The sequence below is a fragment of the Lepidochelys kempii genome, chromosome 1 (genome assembly GCF_965140265.1).
Source record: "Lepidochelys kempii isolate rLepKem1 chromosome 1, rLepKem1.hap2, whole genome shotgun sequence".
NCBI lineage: Eukaryota > Metazoa > Chordata > Testudines > Cheloniidae > Lepidochelys > Lepidochelys kempii.
This window is the reverse complement of record NC_133256.1, coordinates 265,927,135-265,952,881: the sequence shown is the minus strand read 5'-3', so window position 1 is coordinate 265,952,881 and position 25,747 is coordinate 265,927,135. Positions and strand designations below refer to the sequence as shown.

The following is a 25,747-nucleotide window of genomic DNA, read 5'->3' as shown; positions in this document are numbered from 1 at the left end:
TCTATCTTGGCACCGGATCACCTCGCCAACCAGTACGTAAACGGCAAGGGGTACTTCTCAATGGTGCTGCAAGCACTGGTGGATCACAAGGGACATTCACTGACGTCAACGTGGGATAGCCATGAAAGGTGCATGACACTCGCATCTTTAGGAACTCCAGGCTGTTCAAGCAGCTTGAAGGGACTTACTTCCCAGACCAGAAAATTACCACTGGGGATGTTGAAATGCCAGTAGTTATCCTTGGGGACCCAGCCTACCCCTTAATGCCATGGCTCATGAAGCCGTACACAGGCAGCCTGGACAGTAGTAGTAAGGAGCCGTTCGACTATAGGCTGAGCAAGTGCAGAATGGTGGTAAAATGTGCCTTTGGACATTTAAAAGCTCACTGGTGCAGTTTGCTGACTAGGTCAGACTTCAGCGCAACCAGCATTCCCATTGTTATTGCTGCTTGCTCTGTGCTCCATAATATCTGTGAGAGTAAGGGGGAGACATTTATGGCAGAGTGGGAAGTTGAGGCAAATCGCCTGACATCCGATTTTGAGAAGCCAGGCACCAGGGTGATAAGAGCACAGCAAGGCATGCTGTGCATTGGAGAGGCTTTGAAAACCAGTTTCATGACTGGCCAGGCTTCGGTGTGACAGCTGTGTGTGTTTCTCTTTGATGCAAACCCACCCCCTTTGTTGATTTTAATTCCCTGTAAGCCAACCACCCTCCCCCCCTCTAAATGAAGTAACTATTGTTTTGAAACCATGCATTCTTCCTGTATTAATTTAAAAAGGGGGGGGGGATAACTGACAGGGTAGCCCGAGTGGGATGAGGTGAGGGAGGAGGAGCCACACTACAAATCACTGTTTGAATGACAGCCTTCTTTTGCTTGGGCCATCCACTGGAGTGGAGTGGCTGAGTGCCTGGAGCCTCTTCCATGCATGTCTCTCCTTCCTCCTCCTCCCCCCCCCCCCCCGGGTTCTATTAGGCATCTGGCTGAGGAGGATAGGGAACTTGGGGAGGAGGTCAGGCGGTTGTACAATCGATGCCGCAGGGGTCTGTGCTCTTGTTGGCTTTCCTGCAGCTGCACCAGATGCTTCGTGTCCGTTTGCTTCCCCCATTAGCCTTAGCATCGCCTCCTGCCTCTGCTCTTCGTGCTCACATAATGCTTTCATAGCCTCTAACACTGATGTCTCCATGCATTCAACTGTGTCCTATCAGTGCGGGAGGACTGCAGGAGCTTAGAAAACATGTAATCGGGAGTGCTTTTCTTCCCTCCCCCTTCTAATCTGCGATAACCTCAGGGACGGAGGTGGTAGGGGGAGCCTATAAACATTTGCACCTGGTGGGAGATGAAAAGGGAGACTAATATTTAAGATGATTCCTTTCTGAGAACAAAAGGGAGACTCTTTCTTTCACAGTGAATCAAGCAATTCACAGCAGACAGCACATGTGCTTTAGGTACGAGGTCGCATTTTGCCTTTTATATTGAGCGCCTGCCAGTATGGTGACACATCACACATGGCTAGGCAACAGAGTTCGGTTTCCATACAGCCATGGTAAGGCAAAGGGTACACAGGGTTGGCTTCTTATGCATAACATGTGAGAATGATTTCAAACTGCAGCACCATTCTTTCCCATAGCAAGCAATGGGTTGGGCTTCACATTTAAAAAGAGGGGCTGCAGTTTTCGGGTGGATGTGAAGCACACACCTCCTGTGACCCCACTGGGTGGCTATTCTCTGGGATGATCCCTTTTAGCCAAGCGCGAACAGCCCAGCATGAACGGGGTTCTTTTACTGTTCCCTTACAAAAATTCTCCTATTTCAACCAGGTGATCATGAATGATATCACTCTCCTGAGGCTAACAACACAAAGATATAGACCGAATGTTGCCTGAATGCGACCAAAACCCAGAACCATTCGCTGCCATGCATTGTGCTGCAGTGATTCCAGACTACTTTCAGAATCCCTCCAGAAGAGAGCTTCATAGAAGTGTCCCTGGAGAATTCCCGCTCCATCCCCGGACATGTGAACAGACTTCTCCAGTAGCTGTACTGGCCGCGAATGCATCCCAATTTTTCAAGGCAAATCAAACATTAAACACCATTGCTTTTAAACCCTGTAGTTACAAATGTGCACTCACCAGAGGTGCATTCTCCAGCTTCAGGGTCAGGGATCTCGCCTTGGGAGAGTGTTGGCTCTGGGGTGATGAAAAGGTCCTGGCTGCTGGGGAGAACGGATTCACCGCTTGCCTGCTGCGCATTCTTCTCCTCCTCCTCCCGGTTGTGTGAGAGACTCCCCTTGCAGGTGTCCACAGACAGTGGTGGGGTAGTGGTCGGGTCACCTCCTAGAATGGCATGCAGCTGATCATAGAAGCGGCATGTATGGGGCTCTGACCCGGAGCAACCAGTTGCCTCCTTTGTCTTTTGGTAGGCTTGCCTCAGCTCCTTAACTTTCACATGGCACTGCTGTGTGTCCCTGTTGTAGCCTCTCTCCAACATGCCCTGTGAGATTTTGGCAAATATATTTGCATTTCTTCTTTTTGATCAGAGTTCTGCCTGCACAGATGCTTCTCCCCATACAGCAATCAGGTCCAGTGTCTCCCTTTTGGTCCATGCTGGAGCTTGTTTGTGATTCTGTGGGGACTGCATGGTCACCTGTGCTGCTGAGTTCGCCACGCTGACCAAACAGGAAATGAAATTCAGAAGTTCCCAGGCCTTTTCCTGTGTACCTGGTTTGTGAATCGGAGTTCAAAGTGCTGTCCAGAGCGGTCACAATAGAGCACTCTGGGATAGCTCCCGGAGGCCAATACCATCGATTTGCGTCTGCAGTACCCCAAATTCAACTCAGCAAGGTCGATTTTAGCACTGCTCCCCTCAGCGGGGAGGAGTACAGAAGTCTATTTTAAGAGCCCTTTAAGTCGACGGAATGGGGTTGGATGTGTGAACGCATTCATTTTAAAATTGACCTAACGCAGCTAAATTCAACCTACCCCCGTAGTATAGACCTGGCCATTATTTCTTCCTACCTAATGTTTCTTCTAAGAAATGCTCAAACGTGGAAGGAGAAATGAAAGTTGGGCTCATATACATGAGATTTTTATAACTCTTTGGCATTCAAAACAGCTCATTGTAATGATGTATGAGAGCTGGAGTAAGAAGGTAACATGATAAAAATTACTAAGGCTTTGTGTACACTGACAAGTGAAAGGCACAACTTTTTGTCATTCAGAGGTGTTAAAAATGTGCGCACGCATACCCCGAAAGACACAAGTTTTGTCAATGACAAGTGCTGGTGTGAACAGCGATTTATTGGCAGGAGCACTGTCCTGCCAACAACGCTAACGCTGCTTGTTGGGGGTGGAAGTTTTTTGTCACCAGGAGAGCTCTCTCCTGCTGACAAACAGCGGCTACACTGCGTGCCTTTTAGCCGCGTAGCTGTAGGAATGCAGCTGTGTCGCTAAAAGCTGCATAGTGTTGACATAGCCTAAGTTGTTTGAGACACTAGGTGGCTGAGAATATCTTCTATTGGACCAAGTTATGTTGGGGAAAAAGACAGATCTCAAGCTCCAATGTGCTCTTCTTCAGGTTTGGGAGAAGTAATCAGAGTCGCAGCTAAACACAAGGTGGGACTGATTGTTAAGTGTAGGATTTAACACATTGCAAAATGAAGTGGCCATTAATACCTCTACTTAAAGTGGGCTAGGGGTTACAGATTGTTGTAAAGAGATGTAGAATTGTAGGACTGCAAGGGACCTCGAGAGGTCATCCAATCCCCTGCACTCAAGGCAGGACCAAGTACAGTAACTCTTCACTTAAGTCATCCTGGCTAACGTTGTTACGTCGCTGATCTATTAGGGAACATGCTCATTTAAAGTTGCACAATGCTCCCTTATAATGTTTGGCAGCCGCCTGCTTTGTCCACTGCTTGCAGAAAGAGCAGCCCGTTGCAGCTAGCTGGTGGGGGCTCCCCATCAGCTCCCCACTCCCTTAAGTTCCCTGTGCAGCAACCCCCCAGCAGGCTATCAATTGCAGCAGTTCAGCTGTCCCTCCCCCCACTGCCATGTGCTGCTCCTGCGCTCTGCCTTGGAGCTGCTCCCAGCCTCCTGCTTGCTATGTGGGGTGGGGGGGAAAGAGGGGGATTAATATCAGGGTGTCCCCCTGCTCCTGCCACCCACTTACCCTATCTCCATAGAGTTGGGGGGAACACAACAGGGCTCAGGACGGAGGGAGCTTGGAGGCAGCAGCTGCTGTCTCAACTTGCTGATCTACTTAAAAAGGCAGCGTACTTAAGAGTGGGGTCAGCATACTTAAGGGGCAATGCGCATCTCTTTTTCTGTCTGCCATGCTGTCTCCCCTCCCTCCATTCATGCTGCCTTGTAGTGTATGAGGCTACTTTAACAACAGTGTGTTAACTCTTGAGGGCTCAGCTGAGTTCTACTTCATCATTTAGCAGTAAGGCATTCCCTGGGAAATATCCCACCTTCTGACTCCTTCACCTCAACCAAGCTTCACAATCATCATTGCTGTGTACAGTATTAAATTGCTTGTTTAAAACTTATAATATAGTCTTTTGTCTGGTGAAAAAACTTTCCCGGGAATCTAACCCCTCCCTCCACATTTACAGTAATTCTTGTAGGGAAATTGGATTTGCTTAACATCGCTTCATTTAAAAATCACGTTTTTCAGGAACAGAACTACAACATTAAGTGAGGAGTTACTGTAGTGTAGACCATCCCTGACAAGTGTTTGGAGATTTTTTTAAGAGCAGGTTAGATGATAAGAGATGGTGTAATTTCAGTGTTTAACTACCCTTAGTTAGGAAGTTTTTCTTAATGTCCAACCTAAACCACCCTTGCTGCAATTTAAGCCCATTGCTTGTCCTATCCTCAGAGATTAAGGAGCACAATTTTTCTCCATCCTCCTTGTGGCAACCTTTAATGTACTTGAAAACTGTTGGGAACTAGAAAGCACTTTCTTTCCTTTTTAATCATTTCTGATTTTAGTCATTTCTAACTTTTATGCCTCATTGCTGATACTCAAAATCTATCTTTTTATAGTTAATAAACGCGTTGTATCTAATCTAGCATGTTTAAGTTGAAATGTCTAGGTAACACCATTTAAGGTGGCAAGTTGTGCGTATATTATTCCCTTAAGGAATAATGGACTTCGTATATTTGGACTGCCCAAGAGAAGCTGGGCATATAAGACATACATTTTTCCTGGAAAAGCCAGGCCTGGGAGAGTGTTAGTCACCCTGCAGTATAACCATGGCTGGTGAGAGGAAGGATGAGACTGGCAGGCTGGGGTTACACAAACACATCTGGGAGTGACCTGCATACTGGCAAGCGGTATGTCACAATGCAAACTTGCCCATATTAGTTATATTAAGAGAATATTACAAGTTATAACTCAACCATTCTGGCAGCTAAAATGGTCTGTTTTAATGAAGTGCATTATTTGGGTTATGTTATGGTCTTGGCTGTTACTTAAGATGATTGCATTTTTTTAATATTCTAGGTAAAATATTAGTGGGCTCTTCCGTTGGATTTTTGGCTCTTTCAGTGCCACAGGATAATGGTGACTGATTTTATTCTCAGATCCCAAGGTAGAGTTCAGACTTGAGAAGAGAGAACCACTGAAGGCCAAGACAAAGACTCCAGTAACACTCAAACAAAGAAGAGTTGTTGAACATAATCAGGTATCTTTATTTTAATGGCATTTTCTTACCAACTTGTAATTGTAATTGAGTATACTCGCAGTAGCTGAATTTTTCATATTGCACTTGACTAATATTAGCATATGGTTAATATTTTAAGTGGGCTAATCTGTTTATCACAAGTTTTCCAGGAATCGTGCGGTAATTAAACACAACCCAAGTTTTAGCTAATCCTGGAGCTATTTTTTAATATTTTTGCCTACTCAGAAACAGTTAAGATTAGCAGCTATATTCTGCTAAAGTTAGCTTTTGCTTTTTTCTATGATATTGTAGGCAGCACTGCTGTAGTTAGTATTGCATAACACTTTCCAATATAAAACCATTTTCAGTGACTTATAAATTTGCCAAATTATTGAAATTTCCTTGCTGAATGTCTCCAAGAAACATTTTTGGAACCTTCAGCAAAATCAGCTCCGTAAAGTTCTCTCAGAACAAAGTTGGGGAAAGTAATTGTTTGCTTAATTAAAATATCCTGGTATCTGTTTGAGAGGCTTTAGTGCCTCTGTGCTTTAGAGTGAGGACTTAAAAGTGGTGGGGAGGTTATCCTAAGAGAAGAACATATTATGTGGGGGAAAAGGCTTCAGTTGTATGGTCACATACTATCAATGCATCCACATATAGGCACTTATTAACGTTTGAGTGCCTCACTTTGAAATGCTAATATGCTCTAGCTTGCTTAATGAAGGCTGCTTTGTTTGGGTTTTAGGGTGTGTAGATTGTTTTTTTTTTTAAAAAAAATGAATTGATCATGTGGACTTCAGGAGTTTGATTTGTCAAATACCTGTAGCTAATCAACCCTTGTGAAATTAGCATATCAATGTGAATATCCTTTTGTCCAGATTAGTGTATTTCATCCGGTGATCCAGTTTTGGCTGGTGGTAGTGCCCTGACCAACATTTCTTTTTGCTGAAGAAAAGTAGTGGAATCCTTGTGGAGCAAGTATTTGAGTAACTGGCTTTTGCAGAACTTCGCAATGATCTGTGCTGTGTTGGTGAGGGTGGTCCAGCAGTATGAGGGGACAAATTAGAAACATTTCTTTTAAAATGGTGTTTTAGCCACTGATACTAGTGCACACTGCTCTGAATCTTTCCTTTCTCTGGAATTTGTCACCAGTGGCTGTCTTAGAAATGGTGAACTCTTACTAATTTTGTCTGATATCTTTTTGAAACAGACATCCAAGTACCACTTTAATTTTGTCTGGGTTGGGGCATGCATAGACATATGATAATGTAACTTATTGTCACAACTGTTCCAGTTCACTTTGATGGGAATCAAAATCAAGGAGTCATACTGAAACACTTCTGCTCTTTCAGTTGAAGCAAAAATTCAAAATTGTTGACTGCACAATACTATTTTAAAGGATATTTAAACACTTAATCAGCCAAGAATCCTTTTTAAATGAATACTTTGAGTTAGATTCCTAAACAAGATACCTGATATCCCTCCCACCTCTTCCTCCCGTTGCCCCCGCCCGTCCCCGTTTTCTCCCCCCCCCCCCCCATTGATGCTTTTCCAGCAGCTCCCACTGATTTCAATATGACAGAGATGTTGACATGTCCAAATATCTTGAAAAATCAGGCCTCTATCCTGGAGCATGCATATGTTTGTCTTTTTTTCAAGAGCGAGCACTCTGACATCTCGGTCATGTTGAAATCAGTGGCATCCTGTCTAAGAACCATAATGAGAAACAAAGTTAAGACCAAGTGTTGTGAAGTCTTTAATAAAATATACATTAAGGCAATATGTGCCCCTTGAATGGACCCACTTGGCAAAATAAACATGCCTGTACTCCAAACAAACCCCTTCTCTCCCAGGACCCCAAGAGATCAAATAGACCTTGCAGTGTCACCTGAATGTCTTTAATCTTAGCAGTTTGTCAGACCAACAGGAGAAATATATCTGAGAATACACCCTCAGAACAACCTGCTTTCACAACCTCCTAGATTAAACAAATGGGTGTTAATTTGACTTTCTTGCCTGATCACTTGAAATATCTAGGACCCCAGACTAAGTATTTATTTCAAATGTATCTGGTCTGCCAAAATAGTACTCCACTTTAGTTATGGAAGTACAAAGGTTTACTGTCAGTAGCTTCTTTTATAATATATCAGTGCAGATTTCAGACTCAGTGATGTACAATTAAGTATCTCTGAGATGGTTTTATAGCGTGTGTGGATTTTTCCTGAAAATATCCATGACTGAGTGTTAATTCAGCTGGTATCTTATCCAATTCACCAGGTTGATTCAATGCGAATAGTAAAACTCTTCATACAAATTTTTCAAAATGATGAATATTTACTGATTCAAACCATCATAACCCTCTCTTTAGGTAGGCTGACCTGGACCCATTAATATTCTTTTAAAATCTAGAAAATGGAAATGCTAAATGCCCATAGTAGAAGCTGAAAGTACTTTGAGTGGTTAAAGCTGCAAACGATATAATTTAAAACCTGTAACAGGCAAAGATTTATGAATGAACTTCAGTAAAGTACAGTAAACTTTCAAAATTATCCTTGTTTTTTAGGAAAGGAAATAATCCAAAATTTGTGGGGGGGGAAGGGAGATGGTTATTTTGAGAAGAGTTTTCTTACAATTTAAAGAAATATTGCCAACAGTTTAGGCTCAGAAACTTAGGATCTAGTGGGAAGTGACGTTTGTTTTCTCAAAATCCAATTAAAAATTCACCACTTAGTAACTGAAAAATTTAGGAGACTATAACTTGTCTCACCTAAATAAAAACTTGTACTCCTTCTCCTGGATTTGTAGCAACAATAAACAAGCAATCTTTAAACTGTGCAGAGAATCCTGCTATTTGACTTCTAGCTATATTAGTTACTTGATTGGAGGATACTCTTTACTGGAAACAGACACTAGATAATTTTATCTTCCAGCCTGCTTTGTTAAAATCTTGCAAAACATGAAAGTGTTCTGTGACCTGATCTTGTGTCAATGGGATCTCCTACGACAGAAAGGAGGATCCACCATTTCTTGTGTGATTTTTCAGGGCCCCACTTGTAACTTTCTATGGATTTTGGGGGTAATCTTAATCTGAGGTGGTTAGCTCTTCCTGAAACATCAGAGAAAAAACAATCTTCTAAATGATAACAGCAAACTACCAAACTTCCTGAATTTATTTATTCCTTTTAAAGAAAAGGAAAACATGCACATTGCATTTGTTTTGCTACTGGCTTCAGATTATTAGCTTGCTTTTTTACTAGTGTAAACTTCTTTCCCTCAAAAAATAGTTTGTTTTTTTAAATACAGTGGTAACGCTCTGGTTTCCTACTGTTCAATATTGGCTATTTTATGGATTTGGGATTTTTAATCGTGTTTCAAGTTGCCAGTGTAAAACTGCAGCTTTTATGCTGCTTCTGTAGATTTGGGGTCTTTCCTCACTCCCTGAGACTTAACCTGAAGAGTGTGTTCGCAGTTACTTAAACCCACAATACTATTATTACTGTGGTGAATGACCTCTTTCCTCCAGTGCCCCCATTGCAGAACTCATAAGTTAAATCTTATTCTAATACTAGTATGACATTTGTTTTTTAGTATCCAATGGACTGGTTTAGGTTTGATTAATTATGTCTCAAGTCTTAGTCATAAGGAATGGGCAAAGCTTAATTTATGGATATAACACTTGTTACAGTTATGGGGGAGACTTTCAAAAGCACAAATGGTAGTTAGGCAAACAATTTCTGATGAATTTCAAACTGCTGTATGTGTCTTTTGGAAATCTCCCCATCTTGTGTTCAGAGGAGCTAAAATTGCATCTGAGAAAAGGGTTTTGGTAACACCTGTTTCCACAAATGCCCAAGAGGTTTGTTTTTTATTTATGCAGACAAGATATCTGGGTTAAATGTAAAATGGCATATCCGCTCATCAGTGGTTCTTATCCAGGCTCAAGCCAGAGATCAGGTTTTAGCCAGTGGTGATGTAAACCATTTATACTCTACACTTACTGGAGATGGTAGCTCTCACTTTTTTCTGATAGTCATTATACATTGCCTGTTCAACTCCATATAAATAGGAATCCTCTTAAGGGTAGTGTTGAGTACTATCCCTTGATATCCAATATTGCAGTATTCTAAAAAGCAAGATATTTGGAAAGCAAGTGTGCTACACACATACATCTGGAATATGCATGCTTCTGTGCCTTTTAGTTATGGACACTTCAGTGTTGGGACATGGCTTTTATATGCTTGCTAATGTATTTGATGCTTGAATAGAACTATTCTCAAGATGGAGTTACTGAGGCTATCTGGACAAGTGGATCTTCAAAAAGTGGACCTCTTCAGGCAGTTTCTAGGGAGTCTACAAGAGTATCAAGAAGAACACCAAGGAAAAGGGTGATGAGGCTTATTGCAATCTAGACTCGTTTTACTTTTTCCTGAGATTGTCAGGGCCCTAGAGACTATTTTTTACACTCACTGTTTTTGTTTTGTTTTTTTTAAACAAACAGGTGGAAACTACAGCACAGTTGCCTGTAGATGATGCAGTAATGTCAGAGGGTACTCCCATAGCTGAAACTATAGTGGCTTCAAGCAACGAGACCCTAGTAAATATATCTAATAAATTATACAAGTGGTATCCTTCTGTAATGTACCTTTTTAACTTACACTAGAAAGCATTTTCAGTTTAAACAAATCTAACTCTACTTGATAGCCCCCAATACTTAATGTATTTTTACTTTCTATCAGATATGCATTCCTCTCCATTTTATCAGTCTTATATGAGCATATGTTCTTACACCATTCCCTGAAGCCTCCTGCGGCTGGCCTGGTCTGAGCCTGTATGATAGTTCCTATCTTCTTAAAAGTGGAAGGTTGGGGAACTTCAGTACCACAACCTTCATGGAGGGTCCATTTTATTTAACATGTGCAACAAACCTGCCTTGAGTGTTTGTGAGCTTCTGTCACTAAACCGCTTTAAGAAAAAAATACTGAAACTATGTCACTAATGTATTTAGAACGTTCTTCCAAAGTAGCTCCTCTTAAATCCTTTTTTTTCCTCTGAGTGATAACTTTTAGTACCCAAATGTTTAACACAGATTTTGTCTTATTTTTGTTTTTCTATTGTATTTTGGTTAATTGAGTCTGAACAATTTGAATCTCAGCAGGTTGTCAATAGGGTGCCTGGAAATTTCAAGCATGCAGCTCCTACACTGTCAATCAGTGAATTCTCAGACTTGCCCAGAAGAACACCAAAGAAACCATTGATGACAGCTGAAGTAAATGAATTAAAATTTAGATTATCATTATTCTTTCTGGATAGAGTTCTTATATTTATTTTATTTATTTATGCATTCCTGCAGAAGTGGGAATGAGGGTGTACTTCTCTAAGAGGTGGTATGAGGATATTCAGATCACACTAGCATTGTACCATGGCTTGACTGATGAATGTTAAGGTTTAAAAGTTTTGCCAGTAAAACACCTGTTTAGTTTTGAGCCATTCTGCATTTCTGGGGTCATGTTTGCAGTTTTTGTGCTGCTTCTGTCATCAGTGTAGCATGTTGCTTTTTTTGTACAATTCCTTGTCAAGTCAGTTGAATAGAGAGAGTACATGACTCTTGAATTTTGAAAAATTGATCCAAGTCTGTGGCTTAATTTCCAGCATCAAATAGCAGGATTATTTTAAACCAAAAGCCTCCAAGGTAACATTACTGGAGTAGATCTGCCTCTTCTTTAATAGCTAAAATGCCCCTACTTCTACAGTGTTTGACTATATTATCTCTGGAAACCTTTTATATACTAAAAATTTTAGACCTGATATTGTATGCTATTCTGCAGCATTATTTTCCTAATAGAAATCAGTAGAATTTATCACTTTTGCATTGCTCATTTTGAATAAAACTCATCCTTAAAAATAGGTAAGAAATGTTTAATTAAAAACTAGTGTCCACATCTTCATGTAATGTGTAATGGGCTACCTTATTTGCATACAGAGATGATCTGACACCATGTTGGTAACTGAGCAGATACCCATTAAATTTATTAAAAACGAGTGCTTTACTGTCTCAATCCCAATAAGCCTGTGAAGTCAGTGTTTTGCTATATTGCAGCACTTTCACTTACCACAGCAAGAGGAAACAGGTCGTCCTCATAAACATGCTGTTAACATTGGTCACACACAATCCAGTGATCTGCTCAACACAGCCATGATAGAGGTGATGACTAGTCCCTTTTGATCATCTGTATTGTTGTCTGATTGGTGTATAAGTACTGCATAAGTAACAACAAAGTATTCTTCATGTTGAAGGAAACTGAGGACAACGCTGAATGCATCTGGACTCCAAAACTCACTAGACAGCTGCCAGTAACAAAGCTTAAACCAACAATTAAAATCCAGGAAAGACTTCTTAAAATTCACTGGGTGAACCAAATTCTCCCTTTCAAATCACCTAGGGTTATGGTTGCTCTAAATATCTATACTAGAGGAAAAAAGCTATTGAGTTTGGTAAGGTTTATAATTGTTCTATTTGTTCCTATAGGTGGTGGAGAAAACACTAGCAGAAGAACGAAGAGTAGAAAGAGATATTCTTAAGGAAATGTTCCCATATGAAGTATCCACACCTACAGGAATTAGGTACAATTAAAGTATTTTATGTTTTACTCAATTTTGATAAAAACGTTGAGGAGACATGGACTCCTCGTTTTTGCTGATACAGACTAACATGGTTACCCCTCTAAACCTGTCAATTTTGATAGAACAAAGACCTTTTTTTCTGGGTGTAATTAGGTTGTATTGCTAGGAAATCTCTAAGAATTAATCTGTGCTTTGTGGCTCAACCTCACAGCACACCATAGAGCTAGGTGGCACGCCTTTCTGCATATAACTGTGTTTAAAATTAACTTATCCCATTAGAACTAAAACTGAATTTACCTGGGCTAACAAGAGTTTGCTCTAGTGTCACAAACGTTATTGAAATGTGATGTGATTTAGGCTTCAGATACTAAAAGTAAATAAGTCTTTTATAAATGGAATTAATTCAGATAAGGAATCTTCTTTGTAAAATTACACAGATTCATAGATATTTAGGTCAGAAGGGACCATTATGATCATCTAGTCCTGACCTCCTGCACAACGCAGACCACAGAATTTCACCCACCACTCCTGCAAAAAACCTCACACCTATATCTGTGCTACTGAAGTCCTCAAATCGTAGTTTAAAGACTTCAAGGAGCAGAGAATCCTCCAGCAAGTGACCCATGCCCCATGCTACAGAGGAAGGCGAAAAACCTCCAGGGCCTCTTCCAATCTGCCCTGGAGGAAAATTCCTTCCCGACCCCAAATATGGCAATCAGCTGAACCCTGAGCATATGGGCAAGATTCATCAGCCAGATACTACAGAAAATTCTTTCCTGGGTAACTCCGGATCCCACCCTATCTAATATCTCATCACAGGCCATTGGGCCTATTTACCATGAATATTTAATTACCAAATCCATGTTATCCCATCATACCATCTCCTCCATAAACTTATTGAATTTAATCTTAAAGCCAGATAGATCTTTTGCCCCCACTGCTCCCCTTGGAAGGCTGTTCCAAAACTTCACTCCTCTTACGGTTAGAAACCTTCATCTAATTTCAAGTCTAAACTTCCCAATGATCAGTTTATATCCATTTGCTCTTGTGTCCACATTGGTACTGAGCTTAAATAATTCCTCTCCCTCTCTGGTATTTATCCCTCTGATATATTTATAGAGAGCAATCATATCTCCCCTCAACCTTCTTTTAGTTAGGCTAAACAAGCTGAGCTCCTTGAGTCTCCTTTCATAAGACAAGTTTTCCATTCCTCAGATCATCCTAGTAGCCTTCTCTGTACCTGTTCCAGTTTGAATTCATCCTTCTTAAACATGGGAGACCAGAACTGCACACAGTATTCCAGGTGAGGTCTCACCAGTGCCTTGTATAACAGTACTTATCCTCCTTATCCCTACTGGAAATACCTCTCCTGATGCATCCCAAGACCGCATTAGCTTTTTTCACAGCCATATCACGTTGGCAGCTCATAGTCATCTTATGATCAACCAATACTCCAAGGTCCTTTTCCTCCCCGTTACTTCAAATTGATGCATCCCTAGCTTATAACTAAAATTCTTATTAATCCCTAAATGCATGACCTTACACTTCTCACTATTAAATTTCATCCTATTACTATTACTCCAGTTTACAAGGTCATCCAGATCCTCCTGTAGGCTATCCCTGTCCTTCTCTAAATTGACAATACCTCCCAGCTTTGTATCATCCACAAACTTTATTAGCACACTCCCACTTTTTGTGCCAAGGTCAGTAATAAAAAGATTAAATAAGATTTGGTCCCAAAACCTATCCTTGAGGAACTCCACTGGTAACCTCCCTCCAGCGTGACAGTTCACCTTTCAGTAGGACCCGTTGTAGTCTCCCCTTTAACCAATTCCTTATCCACCTTTCAATTTTCCTATTGATCCCCATCTTACCCAATTTAACTAATAATTCCCCATGTGGCATGGTATCAAATGCCTTACTAAAATCTAGGTAAATTAGATCCACTGCGTTTCCTTTGTCTAAAAAATCTGTTACTTTCTCAAAGAAGGAGATCAGGTTCGTTTGGCACGATCTACCTTTTTAAAAACCATGTTGTATTTTGTCCCATTTACCATTGACTTCAATGTCCTTAACTACTTTCTCCCTCAAAATTTTTTCCAAGACCTTGCGTACTACAGATGTCAAACTAACATCTAGATTAAACCAGTTTAATTTCTTCTGAAATGAAGTCCAGTATTCCACAATGGGATTTTAAATAATAAAAATGGTAAAACTTTAAAAACTTATTTGAGGCTAAAAATATCCTGTTAGCTTGTGTTCCAGGCAGAAGGATATGCACGAATCCAGGACACGTTTTTTAAAAGTACTGCTTCAGCAGAGCACTGAATTCTGTAGCCATAATCAGCTTAATGGTCCATATAGAGACCAGACACTGGACTGACATTGGTCAGTACCAGCTGCTTCAAAGGAAAGTGTCCAAAAAAAATTTATATAAAATTATGGAATAACTTGTCCATAACTTCCCTTTGTTTTTTCTAATCTTCTTCAATTAGTGATTGCCTAATGCACTGAAGCATGAAGCATATAGGCATGCTGTCTAATGTAACTAGATGTTCTTATCTGTATAGAACTTCCAGTCCTAAATCGTACTGTAACTCTTTTTTTTTTTTTTAAGCTTTTGGCCACAATATCTTGAGACAGAGTTCCCTGAGTCAATAGGTGTTGTTGTGTTAAAAGGGATTTCACTTTAAAAGTATGTTGCCTTTTGAATTCCATTAAATCTCCTTTTCTCCTTGTATAATGTAGGAAGGTAGAAAGAAACGACTGACTTGAATTCTTCTCCATACCATTCATTATTTTTCATTCTCCATCATATGCCTCTGATTTATCTTCTAAACTAAGTAACCCCAGTCTCTTTCGAGATTCAACATACCGAAGGCTTTGTATGTTTCCTGATTCCTATAATTTATTTGTGAAACCTCCTGAAATTTCTGCTAAATCTTTGAGATAGAATGAGCAGACATTAAGTACAGTATTCAGTGTATCACTGACTTTTTTTAATATACTCTCTCATTCTTGTGCATCCAAACACTTTGTTTTTGATTGCTGCTACAAAGTGAGAATTCTTGTTCTCAGCTTGTCCAACAGTAACACGTAAAGCCTAGAGCCCTATTGTGGTAGTAATCTTACAAACACATAACAAAGGTGGTCTGTGCCTAGGAGCTCTTTATAAATAGACAACAGTGGCAACTGCACAGACTGAAAGTGTAAGATGATGAGATCAGAGTAACAGGCTTTCATTGAGCTACCTACATTGATGCCTATGTCTTTTCTTTAAAGAATGGTTGTACAGGAAAGGCTTTGTTATCCAGCATGTTGGGGGGAAATGGGAGGTCCCGGTTAGTCAAAAATTCCAGTTAACTAAGAGTTATACTTATCAATGGAGGGAGGGAGTTTAGGTGTGGGAGGGGGCTCAAGGATGGGGGAAGGGGTATGGGCTCTGAGAGGGAATTTGGGTGCAGGAGGGGGCTTGGGGCGCTGGATCTGGATCTGGCAGCTCTCACCTTGGGCGGCTCCCTGCAAGTGGCGATGTGTCCCTGCTGCTCCTAGGTGGAGGCATGGCCAGGTGTCTCTGCGCACTGCCTCTGCCCACAGATGCTGCCCCCGCAGTTCCCATTGGCCACGGTTCCTGGCCAATGGGAACAGCGGAGCCAGCAAATGGAGCGAGATAGGGGCAGCGCACGGAGCCCTCATGGCCGTTCCTCCACCTAGGAGCAGCAGGGACATGTTGCTGCTTGCGAGGAGCCAGGTAGGGAGCCTGCTGGCCCTGCACCAACTAGACTTTTAATGGAGATATCAGAAATGCCAGTTTCTAGAGCTTTACAGTTGGTGAAGTGCTGGATAACACAGCTTTTACTGTAGTTCATTGAAATGAAGTGTTGAGTATTCACTGCTGGTATGCAGGAAGCACTGACGTTGTTACTGGAATTTAAAATGTCCCAACAGAGACCATTTTTAAACATTGCATGCCTCAGAAGCACATACATTCTAATAGTTAAGAAATTATATCCGTGAATGTCTGCCCCATGTCCCTAAAATCAGGGACTTCCTCTTTATCAGTATGGACCCCTGTCTGCTTGCTGTGGTACCATTGTAGGGCAAGGAGAGTAGTCCCTCCCAAAGCAGCTTTTCTTCTTCTTTGCACTGCTGGTTTGACTAACTCCACCTCTTTACTTCTTCGTCCTTCCCTGAGGAAGGACAACAATGAGAGCTAAGACCTCAAGGCACAAAGAACTTTGGTAAAGTAGAGAGGACACTAATCACTAACAACTTTTTTTTTCCAACATCTGGAGCCTCATCCAGTCCACCTTGGCAAGCATTCTGTGTAATTGAAATTAATATATTTGAAAATGTAGAAAATATCCAAAAATATTTAAATATTCTATTATTGTTTAACCATGCCATTAAAACACCGATTAATTGCAATTAATATTTTTTTCATTGTTTGACAGCCCTGCTTGATACCTAAGTCTGGCTATTTGTGTATCCCATCAATCTTTCTGCATATAGGGTTGAAAGACACTCTTCACCAGTGATGGGAAAGAGAAAGTAAAATGTGAACTGTATGCTTGAAAGCTTACCCAGGGGCAGTAGTGAAATCTGTCCTTAACCTCTTAAAACAGAGTATCTGGTGTGCATTTTGATCCTTAACAGATCCTTAATCCATTTAAACTAAAACTTTTTTTTATGTACTTCAGATTGCTCGCTTAAACATGTGACAAATTATTCTTTTTAATTAACAGTGCTAGCTGCCGCAGACCAATCAAAGGAGCTGCTGGCCGACCTATAGAGCTCAGTGACTTCAGAATGGAGGAAAGCTTTTCATCTAAATATATTCCAAAATATGTTCCCTCAGCAGATGACAAACCAGAGAAACCAACAACAAAAAAACGCTCCATTCCCATGTGGATAAAGATTCTGCTGTTTGTTGTTGTGTCAGTGTTCTTGTTTGTGGTTTATCAATCTATGGAAACCAACCAAGGAAATCCTTTTTCTAAGTATCTTGGTGTCTCTGAGGCAGATATCCCAGCTAATTGATCATCTCCTATGGCACACCCAACTTGGTCTCCGTTTTTTTTAATTGTAGAAAAAAAACTCTTCTTCCCTACTGTCGTCGCAAGGACTGCTTACAAATGTGATTGCAACTTGACAAATTTGAATAATGAAGCATAAATAAACAAGACAGTATAAATGGACATCAGTAACTTTTTCTGGACTAGTAGGAGATAACTTTGTGCCATATGAGTAACATTTTTTAGATCTCTGGGACTTTTTGTAGTTATTTTTTAATGTGGACATCTTTAAATTCATTTTTGAGAAACTGTATATTTGTTTTTGCAAACTTGGATGCTGAGAAGGGCAAAAATGTAGTAAAATATGAAGCTGTGTTTAAATGCTTTGACTACGTACAGAAAAGAGGTTATACTTTTTTCTCTACTACACAATGTAGGGGTGAGGAAGGAGGAGATGATATTAACCTGACAAAAGGAAATGCATTCTTGGATGCATTTTATTGTAATTGTTCAGCTGAATTTGATATATTGTAGCTTGTAGGGAAAGTCTGGCAATAAACTCTTCTGTAATACTGTAACTTTTTAGTAAATGTAACTTTAACCCTGCTGTAGACAGTTCTGTAAGGTCTTAGTAACGTTAGTAACTCCACCTAAGAATAACATCAGGTTTTTTTAATTGTAACCCTTAATTTTAGTGCTTAATATTGTTGTAGGAACCTAATAATTACAGATCTAATTGGCAACAGATCTGTCTTTATAGAGGAACTTATTTATTAGTAATATGTGTGAAAATAAAATTTGCATCAAATATAATTTGCTACCAAAATATTCTTTGAATCTGTTTTTTGTTGTTTATTGAAGGACTCAAAGTCTAAAGCACTGTGCTACATCTTAAATTTTTCACCAGCATGATTCAGACTGCAGATAAAATTACTGCAGGGCTATGTTCTTCAAACATAATTTGTCAAGTCTTTCCCACACAGCTTAAGATGATACTCCTTGCAGATGTTCATGTAAAAATGCGTTGCTTCTATACTCCTCTTGGATACTCCTTATATCATGAAGTTTCATGTTTGATGTGAAGAGGGCATTGTTATGCTTTGACTTTTAATTTAGGTTAAAATTACTCATCTTGGATTCAGTTAATTATTTTCTTTTTTCAGTGGAAATAGGTCTAAACATTCTAAATTCCATAACCTAGCTACAGGCAACTGATTTTTTACACAACCAGTGAAGTCTGAAATACAAATAGAATATAAAGTGAATGTATAAAATTGGTGCACTTAAGTCTGCAACATATTGCATATTCTATATAAAATTACCATTGTAACCTTATAAAAGTGGTACTTTCTCTTTTTTAAAAAAACTTAGATATAAATTAATATAGTCATATCTTTTTTTACTTGATACAGTGTAATATTTAGTTGCTCTTATGGAAACTCTTACTTGCTATGTACTTGAGGCAACTTTTACTTCTATTTGGTAGCAAAGCAATAGCCTTTTGTCTAAATGCTTTAATTCTTTTAATTTTTGATTTTAATCAAATAATAAAACTTGTGTTCATCCTCTAAAAAACTGTAACAGAAAACATTAATTTTTTTGGTGTCAAAATGTGGAAAAAATAAAGATGCATTGTGTACTTTAGTGCTTATTTTCATAAGAACTGAAATCAGTTACTTTTAATGTGCTCTCTTGTATTGCTAGAACGTATTCTATATGAAGGGCTTTGCTTTTGCTTCTGATCTAAAATGTGTAGAAATATATAACATTCTAAAGCCCTCTGCCACTGAAGTAAAAAATTTTAAACATTCCCAGAATAAAATCTCTGTCAATGATTATTACACAGTGAATCCAGTTCCCTCTTTGTTTTGGGAAAATGTCTGATTTACAGTAAGTCTAAATTGAGCCTGTTTTTTCTCTACTTATATGTACCAAGATGGGCTCCATTTTTGCTTTTACTGAACCAAGAGGTTTAACTTGCTTCACTTGCTGTGGGACAGAAAATCTATTACAGATTGGTATAGCGTTACCCAAAAAAAAAGTACTGTGTATTGACCTGTCTCCAAACTGTTAATTTGTTAAAACTGAATTGTACTTTCAGTGAATGTCATTTGTTTCATTCAGCTGTGCTTGCTTCAGAGATTTATATACATCTTCCAAAGCTACAGTGGAAACAGCATAACTGTACATTATATTGGATTAGTGGCACTCATTTATGGCATTATGAATTAATCCTTTCAAGTATTTGGTATTTATAGAAGGCAAACAATTCTTAAGGGAACTCTTTCACCTACAGAGAGGAGTCGTCCCTTGATCTGATAACTTTAGCATGTAACCTTTCTAAAGGTGCTGACCATGTGCACTTTCAAATGATTGCAGTGGAAGTTAGGGTCACTGAGCACTTAGGGAAAAACACCTTTGATAGCTGATCTTTACTGGCTAGTAACACCTATACTGGTCAACTTCCTCTTATTTCTCCAACATTCGGTAGTGGACTATTGGCTAGATCCATAAAGGGACTAAAGTGCTGCAATGTTGAGTTGCAGTGCCTAACTTGTAGGAGCCGTGCTCCCTAGTGGAATACACAGACCTGAGTTTGGTGCCTAGATGCCTTGCACAATGCAGGGAGAGATTTAGGCACCTAAGAATGAGATTCATAAAAGCCAGAACACTGATTGGGAAGTCACCTAAGGTAGCCAGTAGGAAATGGCTTGGACCCCATCCCTGAGGAAGTTAAGCACTTATTACATCTTGGAATGCATTAGTCATCGAGTTAAGGCCAGGAGGAACCACTGGAATATGTAATCTGGCCTGTATAGTACAGGCCACCAACACTGCCCAGTATCTATGCACTAAACCAACAATTTTTTTTTATTTTAAGAAACAAGGCAGAGGTGGGAGCGGTGGTGGTGCCCCCTTAAATGTCTAGCCAGTGCTTAAAGTGATGTGGAAGACCCAGGTTCCACTCCCTGTGCTCTAATTATTTTATCCATGGCGGAACAGGAAAGAGTGAGGCCTGCTCCGTGATACCTTTATAGCCCAGTGAGTAGGGTACTTTCCTGAGGGGAAAGGGTGGAGACCTAAGTTCAAATCCTTTATCCACATCAGGCAGTGGGACAACTGAATCTGGTGTCCCACCAGCATGTGTGTACTAACCACTGAGCTATAAGGGAGGCACAACCTCTGGCTGTTTTGTGTGGGAATGGGCATGCTTGCCTACTACCTAGGCAGGGGAAACACTGAATTTGAAGATTCTGCTGGGCTGTATATGCAAGAGAGGCACCTAAACTGAAGTGGCCGTGTGCATGCTTACTGGCAGAAACTTAAGCGCCATAGAACTCTAGCTGCCTACAGAGTTAGTAGCTGAGAGGGTGTTTTGAGGATCTTGGTGGCACCTAAAGTGGCAGGTGCCTAAGTTCTTTTGTAGATCCAGCCCTCAAACTTCTTAAATAACAAGCTTTTAGGGAAAGTCTTCATGCCGGTAAAATTTTCAGAAGCAGCTAAGTGATTTAGGCTCCTCAGACCTATTGACTTCCAAGAGGTATTAGGTGCCATTTTCAAAAGTGGCTTAGGGTAAAATTTTCCAAAGCAGCTAACTGACTAGGCTCCTAAATCTATTACAAAAATATATATGAAAGGAATTGAATAGGCATCTTTCTGGGGAGTCCACCACTTTAAGGTGTGGCATTCATGCATGACAGTGTTGGTCACTAATGTCTGGCCTAGATCCCACAGACTGAAAAGTTAGATTCAGACTTGTATTGAAACCTAACTACTGTGCGGACTGCTACATTTGATATAGGGTGGTTAATAACTTTAGGAGTGTAGCGATTTGCCTAGTGGTCAGGACTCTACTATTCTAAGAGGTCTCGGATGAAAGAGACCTCATAGAATGCGGTCCTGAAGCCTTGAAGGTATTTGTCAATTGGGGGTAGGAGATTAGTTCCTTAGGCTACCTGTTGGTATGCTGTATTGTCATACAGGACACCCTAGTTCATTTCCTGCCTTGATCTGTTTGATCTAGTGGGTAATGTACCATAAAAAATTTTAGGGTATTAAAATGTCAATTTCTGACAATTTAGCTTATACTAGACTGTCTCTTCTATAAAGAAACACTCAACAGAGCAGCAAAATCCATTGCATAATAGTACATAAGAATGGCCCTACGGGGTCAGAACAAAAGTCCATCTACCCCTGTATCCTATCTTCTGCCAGTGCCAGGTGCCCTGAGGGAATGAACAGAACAGGTGATCATCAAGTGATCCATCCCCTGTTGCTCATTCCCAGCTTCTGGCAAACAGAGGTACTCAAATGAAAGTCTAAAACTGGAATGAAAATGTCAAGTGTAGAATAAAGTGATTGCTTAAGATAAGTTGCCCACTGGAGGTTCTTTCATTTAGTCTTCAGCATGTATAATGAGGGAATCATAGGACTGGAAGGGATCTCAAGAGATCATCTAGTCCAGTCCTCTGCAGTAATGGCAGGACTAAGTATTATCTAGACTGGGGTGGGCAAACTCTTTGGCCTGAGGGCCACATCAGGGTTGCAAAACTGTACAGAGAGCCAGGTAGGGAAGGCTGTGCCCCCCTCCCCCAAACAGCCTGGCCCCCTCCTACCCCAACTGCCCCCCTGCGAATCCCTGCCCCATCCAACTCCCCCTGCCCCTTGTTCCTTGACCACCCCCCCCCACCCCCTGGGATCCCACCTCCTATACAACTGTCCCTGGACTGCCCCCTCCTGGGACCCCCACCCCATCCAAGCCCTCCCTGTCCCCTAACTGCCCTGACCCCTATCCATAGCCACAGACCACCCCACCCCCGGGACTCCCACACCCTATCCAACCCCCCTGTCCCCTGACTGCCCCTCCCCCCCAGAAAGTCCACCTATCCAACTGACCCCTGTCCCCTGACTGCCCCCCAGGACCTCCTGCCCCTTATTAACCCCCTCCCCCCGTTCCCCATCCCCTTACCATGCCACTCAGAGGGGCAGGACTGGCTTGTTGGAAAGCCTGAGAGGTGGGCAGGTGCAAGCTGTGCTGCCTGCATGTAACTACAGGGGAGGGGGGCTAGCCTTCCCATCCGGGAGCTCAAGGGCCAGGCAGGATGGTCCCACGGGCTGGATGTGGCCCGCAGGCCGTAGTTTTCCCAACTCTGATCTAGACCATCACTGACAGGTGTTTGTCTAACCTGCTTTTAAAAATCTCCAATGATGGAGATTCCACAACCTCCCTAGGCAATTTATTCCAGTGCTGAACCACCCTGACAGTTAGGAAGTTTTTCCTAATGTCCAACCTAAACCTCCCTTGCTGCAATTTAAGCCCATTAGCTCTTGTCCTGTCCTCAGAGATTAAGAACAATTCTTCTCTCTCCTTGTAACTACCTTTTGCGTACTTGAAGACTGTTATCATGTCCCCTCTCAGTCTTCCCTTTTCCACACTAAACAAACGCAAGTTCTTTCAATCTTCCCCCAGAGGTCATTTCAGGGAGGAAATACCTTGTAAAATTGAGAGCAGATTTTTACAAACAACAAAAACCCCACGGATAAAAGCCATGTGATTTCTCAAAACATTGCACACTCGGTAGGCCAAAAACCTAGGTATAATCAGAGCAATTTTTAGGGCAGGTCAAAACTGGTGTTTGGCAATTTGTTTCTGGTTTTAATTCTCCATGGGATGTTGGATGACACCTACATTGCTGAAACTTCAATTCCATAATGTGAGTCCACTATTAGTTAATATTGGTTACCATCCTGATTTAATTACATGACTTAATCACAAACAAGCCCTGCTATTCCTTAATAAGCAAAGGGATTGATCGGTCCCAGTAAATGTTACATATTTTTCCTTTCTGCTACAACTTTGTATTTTATCTGTAGCAAGAAAGCTAGGTTGCTTTTTGCCTATGCACAGCAAGTCTTCACAGATGCATAAACAGTAAAAGGTATAACTTATGACTTGTCTAAGCCTAACTGTCTTATGAAATGGCCATAAAAGTGGCACAAAAGAATACCCATATGCTTCATATAAACATTATTTTTCAAATACTAGGGATGGTCAAAAAGAAAAGGAGGACTTGTGACACCTTAGAGACTAACAAATTTGTTAGTCTCTAAGGTGCCACAAGTCGTCCTTTTCTTTTTGCGAATACAGACTAACACAGCTGCTACTAGGGATGGTCAAACTCATTTGCCTAACTTTAAACTCTCTAACATTGTGGGTCCAAGAGCTTGACTTAAGGTATAACCTGCTTGACTTTGTATGCAAGCTGGGCAAGACTCCTTTATTTTCACGGAATATGCAGTATAAAAGTATATAGGTGGAAAATGCAGTATAAAATTAGGGAAGAAGATGAAGCAAGAAGGGTGCAGAATAGGAAAAACAAATACAGAGGAAACTCATGGGTTGGGAAAACTAGGAACAGGGGAGGGAATATCTAAAAAGTATTTATACAACAGCTGGGGAGTGGGCTACTTAGGACAGATAGATTCAAATGCATTGCACAGAGCGCCTTTAACAAGAACATCATGTTCCTATGGAAGAAAAGAATAAGTTTTAAAAGGAGGAAGTTTGCAAACTCACGTGTTTGGCAAAGCCCACAATGTAAGATCTACTAAGCTGCAAACTCCACAAGAATTCTTCTTTCCTACTGACATCTGTGATAAAGAACAGTATTAAATTAAACCAATTATATATTGTAAATATTGATGCCCGCATTTTCCTAGTCATAGATCCACTCCTTTTCTTTTTGCGAATACAGACTAACACGGCTGTTACTCTGAAACCTATAATATTCAATGTAAATACATTAAAAGTAATTTGAATGTCCTTTGCAGTTGAAATATGACCTCTACTAATCAGAAGATAAGTTTATGGAAATCTACATGTACAAAATATTAAATGATATGGACCCTGTTCATTATATGTCTGAATGGATAAAAAGAGAATTTTGATTTAATATAGCAGCTCCCACTGTGAATCTTACTGCTTTTGATATCACAAGTCAATATGTTTTCATGTCCTCATCACATAAGTAACTACCTTTGCTCTGTGTGTGAGAAAGCAAAGCATAGTATGGATTTTTTTAAAAGTTCAAATTATGACTTTCTAGAACACACCATATTTTATCAAATCAGACACTTAGGGTTAGGGTTAGACTTAGGAAATTGGAGCCTTTCACTTATAGGTGACTGGTTTTGAATTTGGACCAGATAGCTAGTAATCAAACATCATCACCGTTCGATTATAAGACAACTATCTCTTTTGTATTTCCTCTGGTCACTAAGTCACAGAAAACAAAATAATCAGCCCTCCTTAATAAAAATAAAAAAGAATAATTTTTAAAAAAGGGTTACAAGACCCTTCTATAGCCAGCATCTTGGTACTGGTGCTGCTCCTCCCCCTTGTACTGTTTCACTTTCTTTGTTTATACATGAAACTGCTGTATAGGAACTTATTGCTAGGGCACCTAGAACTACTCATAACTTCATGTTTATATGGGGTAAAAATGCATTTGTGTTCATGAACTCCACAAGTGAGATGTAAATTGAGTTCAAAACCATCACACTCATAAGGGCCTGGGAAGTGAAGAATACTCCAATTTACTTTACTAGCAAAGCAGGGCACTCAGCAACTCAGAAGACAGGCCCCTTCGGATGGTGTAGGTTTCTATTGTGGGATTATTTTTGCATCATTAGACACTGACTTTTTGAGTCCCATAAGTCAGGAGTTCACAAACTTTCAGGGTGTGGACAGTGTTGTAAAAATGCCATGGGGACCTTTTCCTCCCCATATGTATTTATTGTAATCACCACTTCATGTATGTGTCTGCATGGATCCCACTGTAGGTGCGCCTGTGCTCATGCTCACAAATTCTGAGTAGTAGCGTCCATCATGTGCGAGGGCATAAAGTGCAGAGCAGCCACAACCTTCCCTCTAACTCCCCTTGGCAACGAGATGGAATCTGGACAGTGTCGGACAGGCTATTCATCATCTTGGCTTCTACTTCTGGGTTTCTGCTGAATGCTTTGGAGGACTACCCTCATTCCAGGATCATATACAGTCTAATATATAGTCTAATATATAGTCTAATATAAATACATATATAGTCTAATTTGGCAATTTTCCCCTGTACACGCCTGTGCAGTAGGGTAAGACTCTCCACACCACTGCCAGGAGGGTAGATTCCCAACGGTCAGAGTCTAATCTCTTTCCATTGTGCGACTGACAGGCACAGCAGATGTCTTTTCTGCTGTGGGGAAGGACATACCTCTGAAGGATGACTGATCTGCCACTTTGGATTTTTGAGGGATAGGATAGGACAGAGACGCAAGGCTCAAATTACATTTATTTGCACCAACTATGAAAGTCACATCCAATCCCAAGGAAATGGGAACTGTCAAATGTGTCAAGAAGGCTCTCCATGGCAAAAGCCCCAGCAAAGCAGGCAC

At 40.7% G+C, this 25,747-nt stretch overlaps 1 protein-coding gene across 11 annotated transcripts in view; it reads left to right on the top strand.

Moving 5' to 3' along the window:
• TMPO (thymopoietin) overlaps positions 1 to 18,128 on the top strand; it is a 44,642-nt gene extending 26,514 nt beyond the window's left edge. The window contains exons 4-10 of one of the 11 annotated variants that reach the window (XM_073327461.1): positions 5,587 to 5,687; positions 9,932 to 10,051; positions 10,165 to 10,260; positions 10,822 to 10,932; positions 11,764 to 11,868; positions 12,193 to 12,287; positions 17,033 to 18,128. In XM_073327461.1, the coding sequence (XP_073183562.1) occupies positions 5,587 to 5,687; positions 9,932 to 10,051; positions 10,165 to 10,260; positions 10,822 to 10,932; positions 11,764 to 11,868; positions 12,193 to 12,287; positions 17,033 to 17,327 (923 nt within the window). In that variant the 3' untranslated portion in view covers positions 17,328 to 18,128. Of the gene's footprint in view, positions 1 to 5,586; positions 5,688 to 9,931; positions 10,052 to 10,164; positions 10,261 to 10,818; positions 10,933 to 11,763; positions 11,869 to 12,192; positions 12,288 to 17,032 lie in introns of all 11 variants that reach the window. The other 10 variants (XM_073327471.1, XM_073327465.1, XM_073327462.1 and 7 more) reach the window with 10 other exon arrangements.
• The last annotated feature ends 7,619 nt before the right edge of the window (positions 18,129 to 25,747 follow it).